The sequence below is a fragment of the Dipteris shenzhenensis genome, chromosome 21 (assembly GCF_047967505.1).
Source record: "Dipteris shenzhenensis isolate YYH24624 ecotype China chromosome 21, Dip_SZ_1.0, whole genome shotgun sequence".
Classification (NCBI taxonomy): domain Eukaryota; kingdom Viridiplantae; phylum Streptophyta; class Polypodiopsida; order Gleicheniales; family Dipteridaceae; genus Dipteris; species Dipteris shenzhenensis.
The window spans coordinates 18131305-18150934 of NC_141616.1; the positions used below are offsets into that span (position 1 = coordinate 18131305).

At 43.3% G+C, this 19630-nt stretch overlaps 1 protein-coding gene across 1 annotated transcript in view; it reads right to left on the bottom strand.

Moving 5' to 3' along the window:
• Window positions 1-3752: 3752 nt before the first annotated feature.
• LOC147888579 (alanine aminotransferase 2-like) overlaps window positions 3753-19630 on the bottom strand; it is a 163981-nt gene continuing 148103 nt past the window's right edge. Inside the window, exons 14-16 of the mRNA XM_087392225.1 lie at window positions 4901-4975; window positions 4480-4683; window positions 3753-4398 (exon numbers count right to left, since the gene is read on the bottom strand). Of these exons, the coding sequence (XP_087248351.1) occupies window positions 4282-4398; window positions 4480-4683; window positions 4901-4975 (396 nt within the window). The 3' untranslated portion in view covers window positions 3753-4281. The remainder of the gene's footprint in view (window positions 4399-4479; window positions 4684-4900; window positions 4976-19630) is intronic.

Here is a 19630-nt window from a genome sequence, read left to right on the forward strand (position 1 = left end):
CTCACTCAGTCCACAACTCTCCCTCATACAACTCTCTCTCAGCTCCCTCACAGCTCTCTCAAGCACCCAACCTGCTCCCTCATAGACAAGGCCTCCTGTGGACGTTAATCTCTCTCTCTCTCTGCCCCCCCCCTCGCCTTGTAGCCGCCTTCAGAGTTGCTGCAAAGTCTCCACCAATTCATTCGTTCGAAAAGATTTCACACAAGTTCTAAGGCTAAGTACTAAGGTTCACACAATTTAGTCACCCCTTTAGTTTACCTTAGTTTACCTTAGTTCAAGGTTCAACTCACGATTTGGTTCCGTCCACTCCCCCCTAACCCCAGGTTGGTTTGAATTCCCAGCCCAACCAGGGGGTGCCCCAATTCACATAGGCAAACATGGAATTTCCCAAGGTCAAGACCTTTGCCTCGACTCCAGCCAACAAGGTCTCTTACTCGACCATTGTCGCCCTCCCATCTCCTTTCCCCTATGCACAGATTCAAAAGCGGAGGATCATTTCAAACCCCCACACGCAGACCTATTACTTGCAGCAGCAAGAAATACGGGAGCTCAAGCTCCAAGTTGCAGACTTGGAAGGAAGGTACAGGATATGGAGAGCAATGGAAAACATGAAATTGTAGTAGAAGTACTACACAAATTCAACATATCTCCACCAACACCACAATTGGTCTCCACAGTTAAGAAGATGATCACTAATCCTGTAAGTCCTATCAAAGATGAGATGATTACTGACACTAGCAACAAAGTAATAAAGCTAATCTTTGTATGGAAGTAAGAGCAGGAATCTAGAATAAAAAATAGAGTGATCTTATGCAATGGGGGATTGAAGGATGGTTTCCTTCATGATGAAGAGGAGAAATACATAGATGATATAATTGTGTGCCTTAAGCAAGAAGTTTTGCAAGTTGAATGAGATGCAAATGATATATGCAATGTCAGTACAAATGGCACACAAGCACAGGTCTACTTAAGAGGGAGGGTAGCAAAAGTTACGAGCCTCAGACAAAGACACAAATTAAAGGGTACAAATTGGATGCGTGAGGAGCTCACCCTGCTCGCTCAAACATAACAAATAGTGAACTCAACATGGTCGAGGAAGCATGCAAAGCAAGAAAATGGGTGGTTTATTGAGATCGACAAGCATTGATTAGAGACTTCAAATCCAAACCCAAAGACTCTTAGTCTTAAATTGATGTTATAAAAGCCAACTTATAGCAGTATTGGAAGGTAGTTATGCCCTATAGTGACTCGGTCTCTGACTTGGCTTTGTACTCCCTCGACTCCTAGTTATCCAGATGTATTAAGTCACTTTTTGGTCGTTTGTACTTTGTCTCACAGACCTATGAGGTCTTCTGTAGATTTTAATAGGTCTCTCTCTCTCTCTCTCTCTCTCTCTCTCTCTCTCTCTCTCTCTCTCTCTCTCTCGATCCCTCAGCTCAGCAACGTCCCCTCTTCTCTCTCTCTCCCTCCCTTCCTCCCTTCCTCTCTCACTCATTGAGGGTACTCAGTTTGTCACCACAATTCACAGGTTCTCAATTTTTCGCTGCCACAGTTCATCATGGGTACTCAGCAAGCCTTCAAAGGTCATCGGCGAGTACTTAGAAAGCCTCCAAAGTTCCAAGTTTTGCTATAGATAGATAGACAACTTCACTTCACAAGGCTAGCAGGTCTACAGGTTGCTACTCTAGGACCACATGTCATTTTTCTCACTTTAGTTCGAGCCCCAATTTAGTTTAGTTCAGTTCAATTCAAAGGTTGTTAGGTCACTCCAGGTTGGGTTGAATCCCTTAGGTCCAATAGGGGGGCACTCAGATCTAATGTAGGCCACTATGGAGCTTCCCAAGATATTTGCCTTCGCAACACTTGTAAGCAAGCCCTTATACTCGGCCATTGTAGCCCTATTGACACCCACCCCTCATGCAAATAGAAAAATAATCTCAAACCCACTGGAGCAAATCTACTAGTTGCAACAAGAAATTTGAGAGCTCAAACTTCAGCTTGCAACCATTGGGAGGATAGTGCAGGATATGGAGAGGAATAGAAAGTAAGAACTTATTGCAGAGGTCATACATAAATGCAATGCATCTCCACCGACACTAAAACTTGTCTCCATAATAAAAGATATGATCATCAATCAAGTAATCTTAATCAAGCAAGAAATGGGTGATATGCTAGTAATTAAGTGTATAGAGTGGATCTCTATATGAAAGTAAAAGAGCAAGAAACCAGAGCACACATTAAGACGATCTTGCACATTGGGGGACTGAAAGATGGTTGCCTTCAAATGATGAGAAGAATGACATAATCATGTCTTACAAAGGAAGTACCATGAGTTGAATGGGACAAATATGATATATGCAATATAAAAAAAAATCCAAACCCAAAGACTCACTCTTAAATTGATGTTACAAAGGCCACCTTATGATAGTATTGGTATGTAGCTATGCCCTATAATAACTCGGGAGGAGTTGAACCTTGCGCACTCCCCCAATTCTCTGGCTATCCAGATGTAGTAAGTCACTTTTTGGTGTTGGTATGAAGAGGATGATGCTAAATAAATAGTACAATATTAAAGATGATTTACACAAAAGGATAGCAATAGTTGTGGTGTGAGGAGTTGATTCCAACATATAATGGAATTTGAGAATCCCAAGATGCATTTTTCATTGCTATTGGTTTCTTTCTATATCACCGTACATCATTCTCCCAAAATTTGACATGCACAACGATCACATTTGCCATACAAATTTAAATTACGTATTATAAATTGCACCCATAAAGTATAACTCTACATATTTATGCTTCACAATTGTAGGAGAGTATTCAACTTCTTGAGGTGATGTTTTAAATTAAAAGGCACCTTAAGCTCATTATGAACTACGATAACATTGGATATGCTTTTAATATCATTCCCTTGTAGGATGATGAGCAAGCAAAATATGGCACAAAATGTGATAGCCATGAAGAACAATAAAGATGATATGTTTGTGAGATCATTACATTCTAAGAATTTGAAGCATATAAATATGAAGACCAAGGTGTTGTACGTTTGAGCCATTCACATTAAGAGGTACGCTTCAATTACATCTCATTAGGTCTCCTGTGTGGCCCACGTCTTCCAAAAGACATTGCACATCTCAACAATGACATGGCAAGAATTCTTTAGAGTGGGGAAACAAACTTCGTAGTATAATGAGTAGTCTATAGTATAGTAATTAGGGCAAGAGAAACATGGGTAGAGAGGTGTTTGCTTTGAATTCTAGAAACTTAGTTGGAGTACATATACAAGCTGTCCGTTATTTTAGAAATTTTCATTACAAGTTCAACATCCTATTATACTTTGTAGGAAATTACTTATTTTCTTGAATAAGACCATCATTAGAAGATGAATCATGAGTCCCATAAGGAAGAAACACAACCACATGAGTTTGCTACCTTCTTGTGTCCCTCAACATCCATCTTTCTCCATGTGCTCATGCTTCCTCTACTGCCAATTGTTCTAACAATGGACCTTTGTCAATTCTCTCCTTCCTTAGCTTGCTCCATTATATTTACTTGTTTCATAACCTATTGCTCCGTCATCATGTTAGATCTCTACCAGTAATGGTCTCTTCCTGAACTTGGCTATTGATATCAACCCCAATGTTATTACGTTAGATGGTCCTTGCACTAGTTTTACTCCTAGTACAATCAAGGTGATTAGAGGCCTCCCCATGCAATGATCATAAAAGTTTATTTTCTCTCAAAAACTTTCAAATGGAAAAGTCCCAAGGCAGGGTTGCAATGATTCAGATTTTTGGTGTCAATCATGTGATCACAAGACTTTTCATCATAATGCATGGCAAAAAAATCGTTCACACTGACAAATCCAGTGTCATAAAGATGTCTATTAGTTCTATGGGCAAGGTATGGCCCATCTTTGGGCTTGTATTATGACTCCAGCAACAGCAATGGAGTGCAATATGCAGACCTGCTTGTACAAAATGGAACTGGAGAAGGAGAAAACAATGGCAGTGTTTAAAAAGGACTGCAGGAGATATAGCTATGTCTATAAACTCTCCCCACTGCAGCAAATAAATGGCAGTGTTTAAAAGGACTGCAGAAGATATAGCTATGTCTATAAACTCTCCCCACTGCTGCAAAGTGTTTCAATGAAGAGTAGGCACCTTTGAAGTAGACATGTAAGTAGTGTCCAAAAAGGACTCCACTTGCTATAACATGTAAGGCACCATTTCAAAACCAATAAAGTTTTCTCCACATGACATTGTGAGCTTCTGCATTTTAGTCTCGAAACTCTTCCATGAATCTCTCATGAAATGTGGTGAGGTGTGAGATAATACCAGGCAACTTGTCTTCAGGAGGCAGAATCGTGGTTCGGAAGTGCCAGGTTCCAGGTACCTAGAAATCACGACGTTAGAACAAGGTTCATACAATTACCCCTGAGACTGGCAGGAAGTAAAAAATCAGCAAGGCACTCACCTGGCCGAATCCCGAACCTGGTACAATAACAATGCCTGTGGCGTCAAGTAAACGCCGGCAATAAAATGTATCCGGCACCATCCCTGCTGCAGATGCAGCATTTAATGCCCGTTTCGGTAATTCCAAGCGAGGAAATAGATACATGGCACCTTCTGCCTCATTACAGGTCACACCTTCCAACTTGTTCAAGGCTTCTGCAAGCATCTGTTTGATAGAAGAACAGAAAAAAGAAGGTGAAATACACTGCACCGGGCAGGCAAAAGCGGATGCTATCACAAACATAAGCTGCTATCTCTGTCTCACGAGAGATTCGATAATGGCCTGGGGATACCCATCCCAACCAGAATAACTTCCTACGTTTCTACCTGGTATCTTTATTACTTGTCATGCAGGAGTTTTGTATAACGAACATAGGAAGTACCTTTGCTCGTCTGCTCAGTGACGACAAGATACCATCACGTTCACTAGCATACAGCTCGTATGATTCATCTCCCATCTGCACCATGGTTTAGTAAACTGTCCAACGTCATTAAACAAGATACTTGAAGGACAACAGCTCAACAATCTCAAACAAAAACCAGAATGGATTTCTCTCTCTCTCTCTCTCTCTCTCTCTCTCTCCCCTTCTTTGGATGATATCCATGCAACCTTATATCACAATAAGCAGTTTCCAGAAAAGGAACATGCAATTACATCAGATGTCATTATAAGACAAGTACGCAGGAGCATCTATCTGATGAGCACATAGACAATCATAAAACGATTGTTGTAGTGACATCCAGAAAATGTTAAACTTGGAGGAGGTGGGATCACCAAAGACACGATAAATTCTGTCATCTCTCTCATCTCTCTCTCTCTCTGAGTCTCAGGGATGCCTACAGGGATGTCAAAGTGATTATTCGAGAGAAAGTAGACAAGGAAGAGAAGGAAGATGGGGAACTAGACAGCACATGACAGTGTCGGACCTATGAGATGAGTGTACAGAATAGACTGAAAATGGCAGTGTAGAATTGAAATGGCACCCTCTGGTTTGACCCGAGGGTTCTCAAAAACATACACTGATAGAGACGTGATCTTTTACACTGAGACACATGAGAGCCCGGAGAGAGGACTGCCTACAGTGACATGATATACATGGGAGTCAGCCCATAGAAGGGAGATGAGGAGAGAGAGTGGGGTACGGGGCTCTAGGGGCAGGGCTGTCCTTTTCAGATCGCACTTGAGACCATTCATATCTGTGTTACGGAGAGACAAGCATGTACGGCATATGTGGATACGGTTCAGCTACCAAATACATGACTGATCTTCATTGTGGTGTGCTATTTCCCCCAAATACATCATCCTATGCACGTGAGGTCACTATGAGAGACAACCCATATGAGACAATACATGATGACATCATGGAGTTCTCTAGACAGGGAGATACCCTCTTTCTTGGTGACTTCAATGCACGCACAAGGGATAGAAAAGTGGGCTTGCATGACTTTGCAGATCTCCTCATAGTACCAAAGCTACTAGATGCAACAGTGGTTGAGATAGTGAGGCATTCAGCAAATGCAGCACATGTGATAGGGTACAAGCAACATCTACTTGAGTTGGGGGCCGTAGATGATTTGATCATATATAACAGTCTCCGGAGATGGCCATCATCTAGCGGGCTCACTTGGACAAGCACAGTGGACTACCTGCTGGTCCCCTTAGCCTTTGCCACACAGATACACGACTTTATTGTACCTCCTCCCCCACTCGGTGCTGACTACTCATACCCAGAAATATACCCAGCCTTTTGTATTTCTGCTATTATGCCAGTCACAGGGAGGGCCCCTCCCACGCCCACTTATGCCAAATCCACTTTGACCATGCCCTTGACCCAATCTATGAGAGCCATTGGGATTGCAAAGACATCTGGAGGCCATAGAGGTATTCTGCAAAGAGAGAGACTAGACAATTAACCCTGGGGAGACTAAGGCTATGATCTTCAACACCTCACACGCAATGCTTCACCGACCCAATTTTGCTTATCGAGGTGAGCAAGTGGAGATAGTCCTACACATACTTCGGGGTCGTCTTCACAGGGCCGATTTTTATGATGACCCGTGCAGCCAGGGCACGACTAGAGAGGCCGACTACCATGTATGCAGCACCTTCTTGAGGGAATAATCTCTCGGCGACACAGTGTAGGAGATTTGAGAGGCTACAGGTGAAGATGGGGTCTAGGATGATTCGGAGGAAGCCCTCAGTCCCTCATTAGATAGTACAAGTAGAGTTCGCCATGACCTCTCCAGGTTTTGCCATGACCTCTCCAGGTTGATGCCATTTTTCAAAGAGTGACATTCCTTCACAGAGTTTGGGCCTTACCCCACAGGATACTACCGAGGCTGGCACTAGAGTCATCCAAACGACTAGCCGAGAGTGGGGTTGATAAAGTACGATATGCACACATATCTACATGGGTTGCCAGCCATGGTATTCAGAAGGACCGGCTTCCCCCCTTTCAATATAGCATGGATGCACCGACCAAGTCAATCTCACGAGATGAGATTAACCGTATCATGCAGTTAGAACTTCTCCAGGTCCATACGTCTCGAACTTTGGGGGGGAGGACCAGAAGTTTCCCACCAAGATCCAATTCTATCGCGACCATTTCTTGAGAGTGTCGGAGCATGGATACACTAGTACCTCGGGAGTCTTACACGCACTGAGGATTGCCATTGGACAGATGGGGTCTTGTCCCATCAGCTGCTGAGGATTGAGGCACGGAGGGCTGTAGGTATACCCAACGAGCATCGGATTTACACGTTATGCGCGTTGGGAGAGGTCGAGATAGAGGAGCATTTTCTATGTGTCTACCCAGTCTACTATGAGATTCGGGGACAGTACTACTGCCTCTTTCAAGAGGGGCACGGCTTTGGTTCAATCTCACGATCCATGACTAGGTCTGCATTGGGCTCTATCTGATCGAGATGAGACAACACAGAGAGACACTATTACGACAGATTAGAGAGCACCAGGAGTGACTACGCCACATGACATTGAGGTCAAGAGAGCACAGAGACATGCCACAAACTTTTACTCATTTGAGTCAGCTCGAGGACACAGTGGGGTGGTGAAGGAGGAGCTAGCTGATATGAGGGCGGTATGGATCAATAGAGACAGCCGACGATGTTGCCGAGGAGGGACACAAAGACCAACCAGAGCACACACAATCGAGGTTCGGCCTATCTCAACTCTTCTCGAAGGACGCCACCAGAGACGAGGCGTCACTCTTGACATAGCCCAACGGATCTAGAGATCGAGGAAGCCACATCTCCCCCTACCACAGCGATATCTTCACAGCCCATTGGAGCGCCACCATGGTTTTGGCTTGAGTCTCAGCTTTCAATTTGCCTCTGAGGTTTTGTTTGATCTCTTGAGCTCCTCAGCTTGGCATAGCACTCAGGAAGGGCCCTAGCGCGCCCTTTGCTTCATCCCGTTGAGGCTTGTATGATTTATCTTCTCTTGGTGTACGATGATACTGATGTGTAGTCGATCACTCTAACATGACTATGTACTACTTAGCACTAGATTTTTGCTTTCTGCATTGGTGTGGATGCTCGTTTTGTCACCACAATGTAAATATCCTAAGTCAAAGTACAGTTGACCATTTATTTGATCATAATTAAAGAGTTTTTATATGTGTTAATTATGGTCAAAGAGTTATTTTAATGGTCAAAGGATTGACTACGGTCAAAGATACTTGACTCTAGTCAAGTAAACCTGACTGCGGTCAGAGAGTGTTGACTTCGGTCAACAGGACTTGGCATGCGCCAAGAGGGTTAACCCCGGTTAACCAAGATGTGCCAACTTCGGTTGGAGAGACTTGGCTATAATTAAGGCGCCTTGACCTTTGGTCAAAGCTCTTTAATTATAATCAAGAGTGTTGACTCCGGTCAACTAGAGAATATATATATATTTATTTGTATATATATTTGTTTAGATGTGCACATGTGTTCAGTGGGGACGCCCACCATGACCAGGATTAGTCCACAGTGTGTTATTTGCATGCAAAGCGCTAACAATTAATGGGTACCATGGTGGTGCGCTTTAATTAATTGTTGCAGGTACTAGGAAGGATTATTTTTCCTAAGCGTAATGGGAGCCTGACAAGCATCTAGGAGGCGGTTCGTGTGACCGCGAGCTTTGAAGACTCCACAATGGCCCTTAGTGGCATGTAATAGGATTTAGTCTAGATTTTAGACAAGTGGCATGTTGCCAATTTGAATGGAGCTTGAAGCTCTTGTAAAAAAAGGGATTATTCACGTTTTGGAATGTGGAGATTTACGAGATAGCTCTACTCTGAACTTCTGTAATAGATTTTCTTGGATGAATAAAGACCTTCGGGGGGGTCCAGCCCGACGATTTGTCCTGGGCCCTAGTGCATCTTGAGAGAGAGAGAGTGAGGGAGAGCTTTTGAGAGTATAAATCCCGTCGTTTAAGAGTGGTGATATTGAAGTCATAGCTGTCTTTCACCGGTCAGACGGGTTTTATTGGTATCAGAGCTAAGGCAAGGATTGCCTCCTATGGCGACCTCGATCAAAGAATTCGTGAGCAAATAGGCTAGCTCTAATGCCCAACGTAGGTGCGGGAGACGTGAAGTTTTTGATGTTCCTCAAATTGCTACAAGGGACTCTCTGGCTGTAAATGATTGACGAACGCGTGTGATAAAATCAAGCCAGCCTGACAAGGGTGCACGGGTGAAACTATGGAGAGGTCTTCATGCTTGAAATAGCGCAAGGGCTCTGAGAGTTGAATGCTAACGGAGCGCTTCCACGACAGACAGTTTGACGCGCAGGCAACCCAAGGCTTGGCCGTGGAGATTTTTGCAGGCGACGTAGGCGTTGTAGCGTGGGTTGCAAAAAGAGGCGTGAAGGTTAATTGTGAAGCACCGCTCCTGTGCAAGCTTAGAGCGACGGTCACCAAGGCGCGGGCGGGGCACTTTGCATAGGCGTTGCTGAAGAAGAAGGGCGCCGGCGTGACGTGCGATGTCACTGACGCTGCCAAGGTTTGAAACCTTTGGCTGGTGCTGATGTAGTCAGACAGCTCAGCAGACACGTGGCACACAGGTGACGTGGCGTCTGCACGTGAAGGCGCTGACGTGGCGGATGGAGCGGTGGGGTTGATGACGTGGCACTGACACGTGGCAGACAGCTCAGCAGCTGACGTGGAAATACACGTGGCAAACAGCGCAATTGCTGACGTGGCATGCACGTGTGAGATGACCTGGCATTCTGACAGGTGACATGGATGCTGACATGGCTAACCAGGGGTTAATCTAACTCAACCTTGGTAGTGGACTGGTTAGAGGTCCAGTTAGTTGACCCAACCAGACCAGTCTGGTCACTGTAACCAGACTGTGGCCAGTCTAGTTAGTCCAGTTGCAGACTGACCAGACTAGAACCAGTCAGTCTGGTTAGAGTAACTAGCCAGTTACTCTATCTGGTTACTGTTCTTTAAAAAAAAAAAAAGAACAGTTGCAGAGACTGTTTCTGCTAGCAATTTTCACCTGCTTGTCAGACTTTTACTGTCAGAAAAGCAGCAGAAAAACAGAGAAAGCAGAGAAAACAGAGAAAGTAGATCTCTACTGTCAGAAAACAGCAGAAAAACAGAGGAATCAGAGATTTGCAGAAAAAGAGTATGCATGCCTTTGAGCAGTAAAAAGAGGGAAAAACAGATGCCTTTTGAAGCCATCTGCAGCAGCCAGAAAAGGGCGATATAGTTGTTGATGCTTTGGTAACTGTGTGGGTATATGCCTTGAACTGACAGCCAGTACTAGCATAGATTGTGAATGCAAAACACCTCTTGTTGAGGTACTTTTTCTGTTGGAAAAGCAAAGGTAGTGTGCATCAGTTACCTGCACGGTGTGAGAAATCTACAGATCTCAGAATATGGATCAATCACCTATCCAGTGGGATTCACAAGATAGGGATGTACATCCACGATAGAGAAATGTGCCGCAAACTCAACAAGAATTTGAACAGATGGTACGCACTCGTATACAAGAGCTGGAAAATCTCAAAAGGGATCCCAGGGCTCAGTATTTGTTTCCAGCAGAAGCTATGCCTAATCCAGTATATGACGTGCCAATGCCAGAGGCACACTCTCGTGTACAGCCTAAGAGAGAGAGATCTCATAGATCTCATAGGAGACGGTCCCATAGTAAAAAGAGATCGAGGCATCATCACCGATCTCCTAGTCCATCATCGTCTACCTCGAGTTCGACCTCTGTGTCTTCTTCTTCCTTATCAGATAAACCATACAGGAAAAGAAGGAAACACGAAAAGTCTAGGAAGAGAAAGTCTTCCAAAGCGACCAAGGAATTTAAAGAGGGAGGAAAATCTGTCAAGTTTATGACCTACAATGGACAGTATGGTCATACAGACAAAGCATTGCAGTTTATCAGACAGTTTGATGCTGCATTTGGTACAGAACAATTTTCAGAATCCTCCAAGTTAAGAATGGTCAGTTTACACTTGACAGCAACGGCTAGTGCATGGTGGAGTGCACTGACCACAGATGGGTCAGCCCCAAGGAAGTGGAAGGGCTTCAAGAAAGCCTTCTACCAGCAGTTCATGCCTAAACAGTTTAGAGACCATGTTCTTCAAGACTGGAACAGCTTGCACATGGATGCAGGACATACAGTGGATGGGTACAACCAAAAGTTCTGGGATGCTTATTTGCAGGTTGCACCGTTCAAAAAGATCTCCAAAGGCACCCAAATGAGGAAGTACAGAGCAGGTCTCACTCCAAGAATTCAGGTAGTAGTGAATGCTTTGGGGGCAAAGAATATTCAAGATCTTATGCATTCAGCTTCAGTAGCGAGTCTTGTGCCGCTACAAGATCCATCTACAGTGCCATCCTTGCATGCAGGACGTGCTGATAAAAAGAAAACTGATTTTACAAAATCAGAAAAGAAAGAGTACCCCAAGGCTGAAAAGAAAGGGTTTCAGCCTCAGAAGCCGAGGGGTACTCAGTTTTCAAAGACTTATAAGGGCAAATCTCTATTTACCCTTGAACAGATAGCGGAATTCCGTAGAGATGGGAAATGCTTCAGGTGCGGTAAAGAGGGGCATGTGGCTGCCCAGTGCCCAAAAAAGCCTTCAACATCGAAGGGAAAAGAGGCAGAGAAGCCACGAGGACCGCAAAAGCCAATGGCGGGGGGAATTCCTGATATACTGGGTCATGCTTTGAACCCAGAAGAACGAGAATTGCTGCTATCATGGGGCAAAGTTAAAGACCAGCAAGCGCTAATTTTATTTGATCCAGGGGCTACTGATAATTTTATATCAGAGGATCTAGCCCTGAGGCTGGGAATAAAGACGGAAGAGTTAGGCAGGGCTTTGGATGCCGATCAAATGTTTTGTGGGAATCCTGTGCCAGTTATTCCCTTGATAGGGAAGCTCCGTCTTCATGTTCAGAGCTATGTGGATCAGGAAGACTTCTTCATTTCTCCACTGAAACATTATGATGTAGTTTTGGGGATGCCTTGGTTTCACCACAAGGCAGTGAAGTTGACTCTTCCTGAAAGAGTGCTGGAGTTTGTGCATAGGGGGGAAAATCAGCGTTTAATTGCCAGGAATAAAGGGGACACTATCCCCATTGTATCTGATGTTTCATGCGGTAAACCAATAAAGTCTGCAATTTCTGCGTACATGGTTTTTGTAAAAGAAAAAGAGAATGATATGCATGCTGAAATGAATGATGCAGACAAAGATAAGTTTCAGTTTCTGGTAAACTTTAAAGATTGTTTTTCTGATGTTTTGCCAGGGGAGTTACCCCCAGAGAGACCAGAAGATCATCAGGTACAGGACTTGCTGTCCAAAGGGTTGATTCAGCCCAGCTCGTCTCCTTTTTGCTCCCCTGTACTGTTAGTACAGAAGAAAGATGGTTCATTCCGTATGTGCGTCGACTATCGCGCACTGAACAAAATGACCATTAAGAATAGATTCCCTATTCCGCGCATTGATGATGTCCTGGATCAGTTAAATGGAGCTTCAGTTTTCAGCACAATAGACTTAAAGAGTGGCTACCACCAAGTGAGGATACAGCCTCAGGATGTGCACAAGACAGCATTCCGCACTACATTCGGGTTGTATGAATACTTAGTGATGCCTTTTGGGTTAACAAATGCTCCAGCCACATTCAATAGAATGATGGATCGCATCTTCCGGAAGTACAGGCATTTTACGGGTACTTTCTTTGATGATATCTTAGTTTTTTCTAAGACAGAGGAAGACCACAGAGAACATCTTGCTATAGTGTTTCAAGAGCTGAGAAATCATCAGCTCTATGCAAACAGCAAGAAAAGTGAGTTCTTCTTGGAAGAAATCCACTATCTGGGGCATATAATATCCAAGAATGGGATACAAATGGATCCAGCGAAGACCCGTGCCATTCAGGAGTGGCCAGAGCTGAAAACTGTGCATGAAGTTCGAAGCTTCTTAGGCTTGTGTTCTTACTACAGAAGGTTTATCAGACATTTTGCTGATATCGCAGCTCCATTACATGACCTCACTAAGAAAAATGCAGCCTTCACATGGGGATTATCACAGAAGAAAGCATTCAATACACTCAAGGAAAAGTTGACTACAGAGCCTATTCTGGTAGTCCCGGATCTTTATCAGTCTTTTGATGTGGATTGCGATGCTTGTGGAGAATGTGTTGGGGCTGCATTGCATCAGAATGGTCATGTAGTAGCCTATGAAAGCAGGCGACTTCGGGATGCGGAAAGATATTTAGGAATCTATGAGAAAGAGTTATTGGCTGTAATTCATGCCATCCATACATGGAAACACTATCTTTTGGGTGCAGATTTTACTGTCAAAACAGATCACCAAAGTCTGAGATACTTTTTGACTCAGACCAAGCTTTCCGAGAAGCATATGAAATGGGCAAACATGCTGTCAATGTATCATTTTCAGATTGTCCATACTCCTGGAATTCGGAACAGAGTGGCAGATGCTTTGTCCCGAAGACCCCAGGTCAATAATGTAACTATTGCTTATCATCAGGACCTGGAAGGCATGAGGGAACAATATGCTCATGATTCTGATTTTGGTGAAATTTTACAGCAAATGCAAGAGGGGCAATCCACCAGTCACTATTCCCTGAAAGATGGGTATTTAATGAAAGATGATTGCCTATGCATCACCCAGGAGATGAGGAAAAAGATTTTGGGGGAATGCCATGCACCTCCCTATGCTGGACATAGAGGAATTACAGCAACAACTCTAGCACTAGAGAGGTATTTCTTTTGGCCAGGAATGCGGAAAGATATACATCAGTTTGTTACTGAATGCCTTACGTGTCAGAAAATCAAGTATGATAGACGGAAGGCACCTGGCCTACTTATGCCTCTTCCCGTGCCTCAGGCACCATGGGAAAGTATTACAATGGACTTTATTTTTTATTTGCCGAGATCAAAGTCAGGGAATGATGGGATTTGGACTATCATAGATAGATTCAGCAAGCAAGCTCATTTCATTCCGGTTCGCAAAACCATAAAGGCAGATCATATGGCTAAGCTGTTCATGGCACAAATTTTTAAACATCATGGTATGCCTAAGTCCATTGTTAGTGATCGAGATCCCAGAATGACCAGTCTATTCTGGAGAGCTTTATTTGATAACATGGGGACGAATCTAAATTTTTCTTCTTCTTTCCATCCCCAGATAGATGGTCAAAGTGAAGTAGCAAATTCTACCATTTTGGATATGCTGAAATGCTATGTGGGTGACCAAAGTTCAGACTGGGAAAAGTACCTACCGTTAGTAGAGTTTGCTTACAATAATACAGTACATAGCTTTACAGGGAAAGCCCCTTTTGAAGTCATATATGGGAAGGTGATTTGCCACCTATATTAAGGACTAAAGATGAAATATTTGCAGCTGATCAGTTTGTCAGAGACCTCCAGACAGCTTACAGCCAAGTCCGGACAGCAATTGAAAGGTCTCAAGAGAAACATAAAAGAGCTGCAGATAAGCATAGGAGACAGATAGATCTCAAGGAAGGGGACTGGGTACTTTTGAGGTTTGAAAAAACTAGGCTCCGCAAGTTTAAAGGCAAACAGAAAGTGTATGCAAAGTTATCTCCCAGATACTATGGCCCTTTCAGGGTTACAGAAAGAATAAATGAGGTTGCATACAGATTAGCATTGCCAGAGCATTGGAGGATTCACAATGCATTCGATGCGAGTCTTCTAAAGAAATTTCAAGGACCAGAGCCTACAGAACCAGTATCAGAAGATCCACCAGAAGTGGATGAGCTGGAGGAAGTCCTTCAGCCAGAGCAAATTGTGTACCATATTGTACGTAAAGGCCCTCAGGGTAAGGAGTTTTACAGGTATCTTGTAAAATTCAAGAATTATACGGCATTAGATGCCAAGTGGATGGACGAAGATATGTTATCCGATTATCCACAGCTTTTGGATGTTTACAAGGAAGCTTTTCAGTTGAGGTCAACTGAATAGAAGCCGAGGGGATGTCACCACAATGTAAATATCCTAAGTCAAAGTACAGTTGACCATTTATTTGATCATAATTAAAGAGTTTTTATATGTGTTAATTATGGTCAAAGAGTTATTTTAATGGTCAAAGGATTGACTACGGTCAATGATACTTGACTCTAGTCAAGTAAACCTGACTGCGGTCAGAGAGTGTTGACTTCGGTCAACAGGACTTGGCATGCGCCAAGAGGGTTAACCCCGGTTAACCAAGATGTGCCAACTTCGGTTGGAGAGACTTGGCTATAATTAAGGCGCCTTGACCTTTGGTCAAAGCTCTTTAATTATAATCAAGAGTGTTGACTCCGGTCAACTAGAGAATATATATATATTTATTTGTATATATATTTGTTTAGATGTGCACATGTGTTTAGTGGGGACGCCCACCGTGACTAGGATTAGTCCACAGTGTGTTATTTGCATGCAAAGCGCTAACAATTAATGGGTACCATGGTGGTGCACTTTAATTAATTGTTGCAGGTACTAGGAAGGATTATTTTTCCTAAGTGTAATGGGAGCCTGACAAGCATCTAGGAGGCGGTTTGTGTGACCGAGAGCTTTGAAGACTCCACAATGGCCCTTAGTGGCATGTAATAGGATTTAGTCTAGATTTTAGACAAGTGGCATGTTGCCAATTTGAATGGAGCTTGAAGCTCTTGTAAAAAAAGGGATTATTCACGTTTTGGAATGTGGAGATTTACGAGATAGCTCTACTCTGAACTTATGTAACAAATTTTCTTGGATGAATAAAGACCTTCGGGGGGGTCCAGCCCGACGATTTGTCCTGGGCCCTAGTGCATCTTGAGAGAGAGGGAGTGAGGGAGAGCTTTTGAGAGTATAAATCCCGTCGTTTAAGAGTGGTGATATTGAAGTCATAGCTGTCTTTCACCGGTCAGTCGGGTTTTACGTTTAGTAGCTCTACCCTCACAGTTTGTTTGTATCAAGATTCTCACACTCTCATAGACCCATCGGTCTTCCGAAGACTTTAATAAACTCTCTCTCTCTCTCTCTCTCTTTCTCCACACACACACTTTTTTTTTTGGTAATATCCAGTGCATATATTTATATGATCATAAATTTACATGATGGGAGGTCTCCAAAATGGAGAGCATCCCAAAGTTCAGAAGCATAAAAAGAAAAGCTGTATGCAAGAAGCATCCATATCACCCTCATGGCAGGCATCATATAAGGATTGCCGCAATGAGGCTCGGAAAGATTCATATGACTTGTGAATCTGCCGACCCAAGTATGCCAAATTATGCTCACTCCAGATTGTCCAAAGAGCCCAATATCGCACCCAAGAGAGAAATAGTGAGTATTGAGACAAGGACTTCATAAATCTGCCAAAGAGCCACAAATGTTTTCCAAATCTATGACTCGGGAAACGGATCCGAAGATAATCTGAAATTCTCCTGAGGAGGATCTTAGTACACAGGCAATGCCAAAGCAAATGAATAACAGTCTCTGAAGGAGCCTGACATCTTAAGCATGTGGATGGTGCAATGCGACGTTTAGCAAGTGGGACCCCCACTGACAATGTACCTGTCATACATCTCCAAAGAAAAAGTCTTTGTTTCAATGGCATTTTACACTTCCATAATATCCTGAGATTCTTCCGCCACCATGAGAGGGGCTTCCTTATATGCCACAGAGAATTAGCATATTGCTGAATCCATGGAGCAGGCTGAAGAAGCCTATAGGCTTTGATGGAGGTTAAGCCAGAAAGAGGACCAGGATGAGTGCAGGTAGCAGAGGGTTGCAATTGCCAATCCATAAGCCTGTCGGTGTCAGCCACAGGAGGAACAGGTAGAAAAGGATGTAATAAATCGGTAATTTTCTTCCATATAGACCTATGATGCATTTTCAATGCATAGGAAGCAGTGGCCTGCGGAAATGATAAGACATATCCCTGATCATCTACCACATCATGTATGTATCTAATTCCCAATTTCATGAGATTGTAGGCCCGAACAGGTTCCTGTAAAGCTAGCGGAATTGCAAAAATGGCACTCCAGTGAATACTTTCTTTCCTCATTGAGTTTGTCCCCAAGCAATTATCAGAAGCCCATTTGACCTTAGAAAGTACTTGTTTCCAGTCAAGTATCAAAGCAGTAGAGAAAGGACAGCCAGGTATCTTTCCTACAAATCTGCCAATGACAACCTCCCAATGATCAGTAGTCCAATGACCATAAGCACAAGTCCTCATGTTGACACACATGGATGCTAGCATACAAGTCCATGGCTGTTGTTGGCAGAAAAAAGTATGCAGCATAGTCGCCTTCCTTGCAAGCACATGATATCTTATATTGAGGACATTAAGTCCACCATGCATCCTAGGAGAGCACACCATTTCCATCTTCATTAGTCTCAATGCTTTCACAGCAGTTTTTGTCCTCCATAACATCTCCATAGCTTGAGACATGAAGGCTGAGATATCCCTGGAGGACCAATGCATCAAAGGCAAATAGAACTGGACATAGGACATTACAATGGATTGTACTATTCTGAGCCTGACATGAAGAGGCCAAGTAGAAATCTTCCAGTATTCCAGTTTGTGTTGAAGCCTTTGGAAGATCCATTTTAGTTGCTGCTTCCTGGTGATATGCCATCCTATGGGATATCCCAAATGCATGACTACATCTTTGGAATGCACCACCTGACCTGGCCAAAGAATAGAATGCCAATCACATTGTGTCAAGGGAAGTAATTTAGATTTGTCAAAATTGACATGCAATCCTGCTGCCAAACCATACAATGAAAGAGTGGTCATAAGCATGTGAACTTCCCGGGGAGAATTCTGTGGCATAAAGAAGGAATCATCAGCATATGCTTGTGCCAAAAAAGATGCAGCCCCAGGGATTTGAAGACCAGTCATCTGTCCTGTGTTTGTAAGATGATCAAGATACATCAAAAGGGGATGTGTTGCAATGGCATAGAAGAGAGCACTAAGAGGGCAGCCCTGTCTAACTGATCGACCCAATGTCCATGACCGAGACAGATGACCCCCAGGAATGCACTGAGAAGTAGAGTCAGAATAAAGCCAGTAAACTGCATTTGCTATCTTGGGACCAAGGCCTAACTTTGTCATAATTTGAGAGATAAAATCCCATTGAACAGTATCAAATGCCTTAGCAATATCCACCTGCAATATAAGGACATCTTGATGCGAATACTTAGCATATTCAATTGCAGTCAAGGCATTGGAAATATTATCATGGATTTGTCTTCGCGGCACAAATCCATACTGATGAGGATGAAGTCCCGCATCCAGTATCCTGTGAAGCCTATGCACAATCATTTTGGTAATGAGTTTGTAAACTACAGGCATCAAAGTAATAGGCCTCCAATCTGACATATGGTCACACAGATGTTTTTTGGGCACAAGTTTGACTATGCCATGCTTCCAAGAGTGCGGTAACTTATTTTCTTGCCAGGCAACATTGATCATTTGCAAGAGGACATCTTTCAAATCATCCCAAAAAGAAATATGAAATTCCACCGTAAGTCCATCCCAGCTAGGGGACTTGTATTTGCTGAGGTGGAACAATGCATTATAAAGTTCTGTGTCAGTAAAAGGTCTCTCCAAGGTAAGAGCATCATCCATTTTCACTATTTCAGAAACATATTGGAGAAATTCAGTCCTCGCATCAGTCATTTGATTTGATGGGGAACCAGGAGCAGAGAACAATTTCTGGAAATAATTTTGGCATTCATCTTGGAGATTAGAGAAAGAGTGCGTCCAAGAGCCATCTAGCTTCCTTATCCTTAGACATGAGTTTTTCTTTCGAGTAGCGTGCAGGCCCTGGAAAAAGGCTTTTGATGAGCAGCCCTTATCCATGAGGGGCTTCATTCTTGCTCTAATCTGCCATTTGTGCAATTTCCTCTGATCATTAACAGTCAATTTAATCCGAGCATGTGAAAGGGAATCATTTTCTGATTCAGAGAGAGGCCGGTGCAGATTCATCCATAATGGGGCATGATCTGACAAGGCCAATGAGAAATCTATGAGGAGATGAGGGCTAAAATCTGCATATTGTTGTGGGTAAAACAAATACCATCTGTCAAGCCTTGCCCAGTATGTAGTAAGTGCATTATGATGAAAAGTATATCCGGGCACTAACCCTTGGAGAAGCAGCCATAAATCTTCAGCCTGCATAGAAAGAAGCATGCTATCCCATTTTTGCCTTTCCAATGATAGCATATGAGATCTTGAAGTGGTGTTATCTCTTGGTAGAGGGGAATTATTAAAATCTCCACAGATGAATGCATTAGATCTCCATGGATATTTGCTTAAAGAAGCGCTCATGGCAGAGGTCTGGGAGGCAAAGACTGATGCAAACTCAAGTATATCACCATTGACATTACATTGTATGACCATCCATCTGCCACTGCTGTCATTGAAGGCTAACTGAGGCTCCAGCTCATGTCTAACCATTATGCATACACCTAAGTAGGTAGTGGTACCAGCATAATATATATCATAACCGCCAAAATAATCATGATGACCAACCTTAGAGTGTTGATTATGCTCTTGCAAACAAACAATATCTGGCTGCATTTTATGTACATAATTCCATAAAAGCCTCCACTTTGAGACATTGCAGAATATCAGAG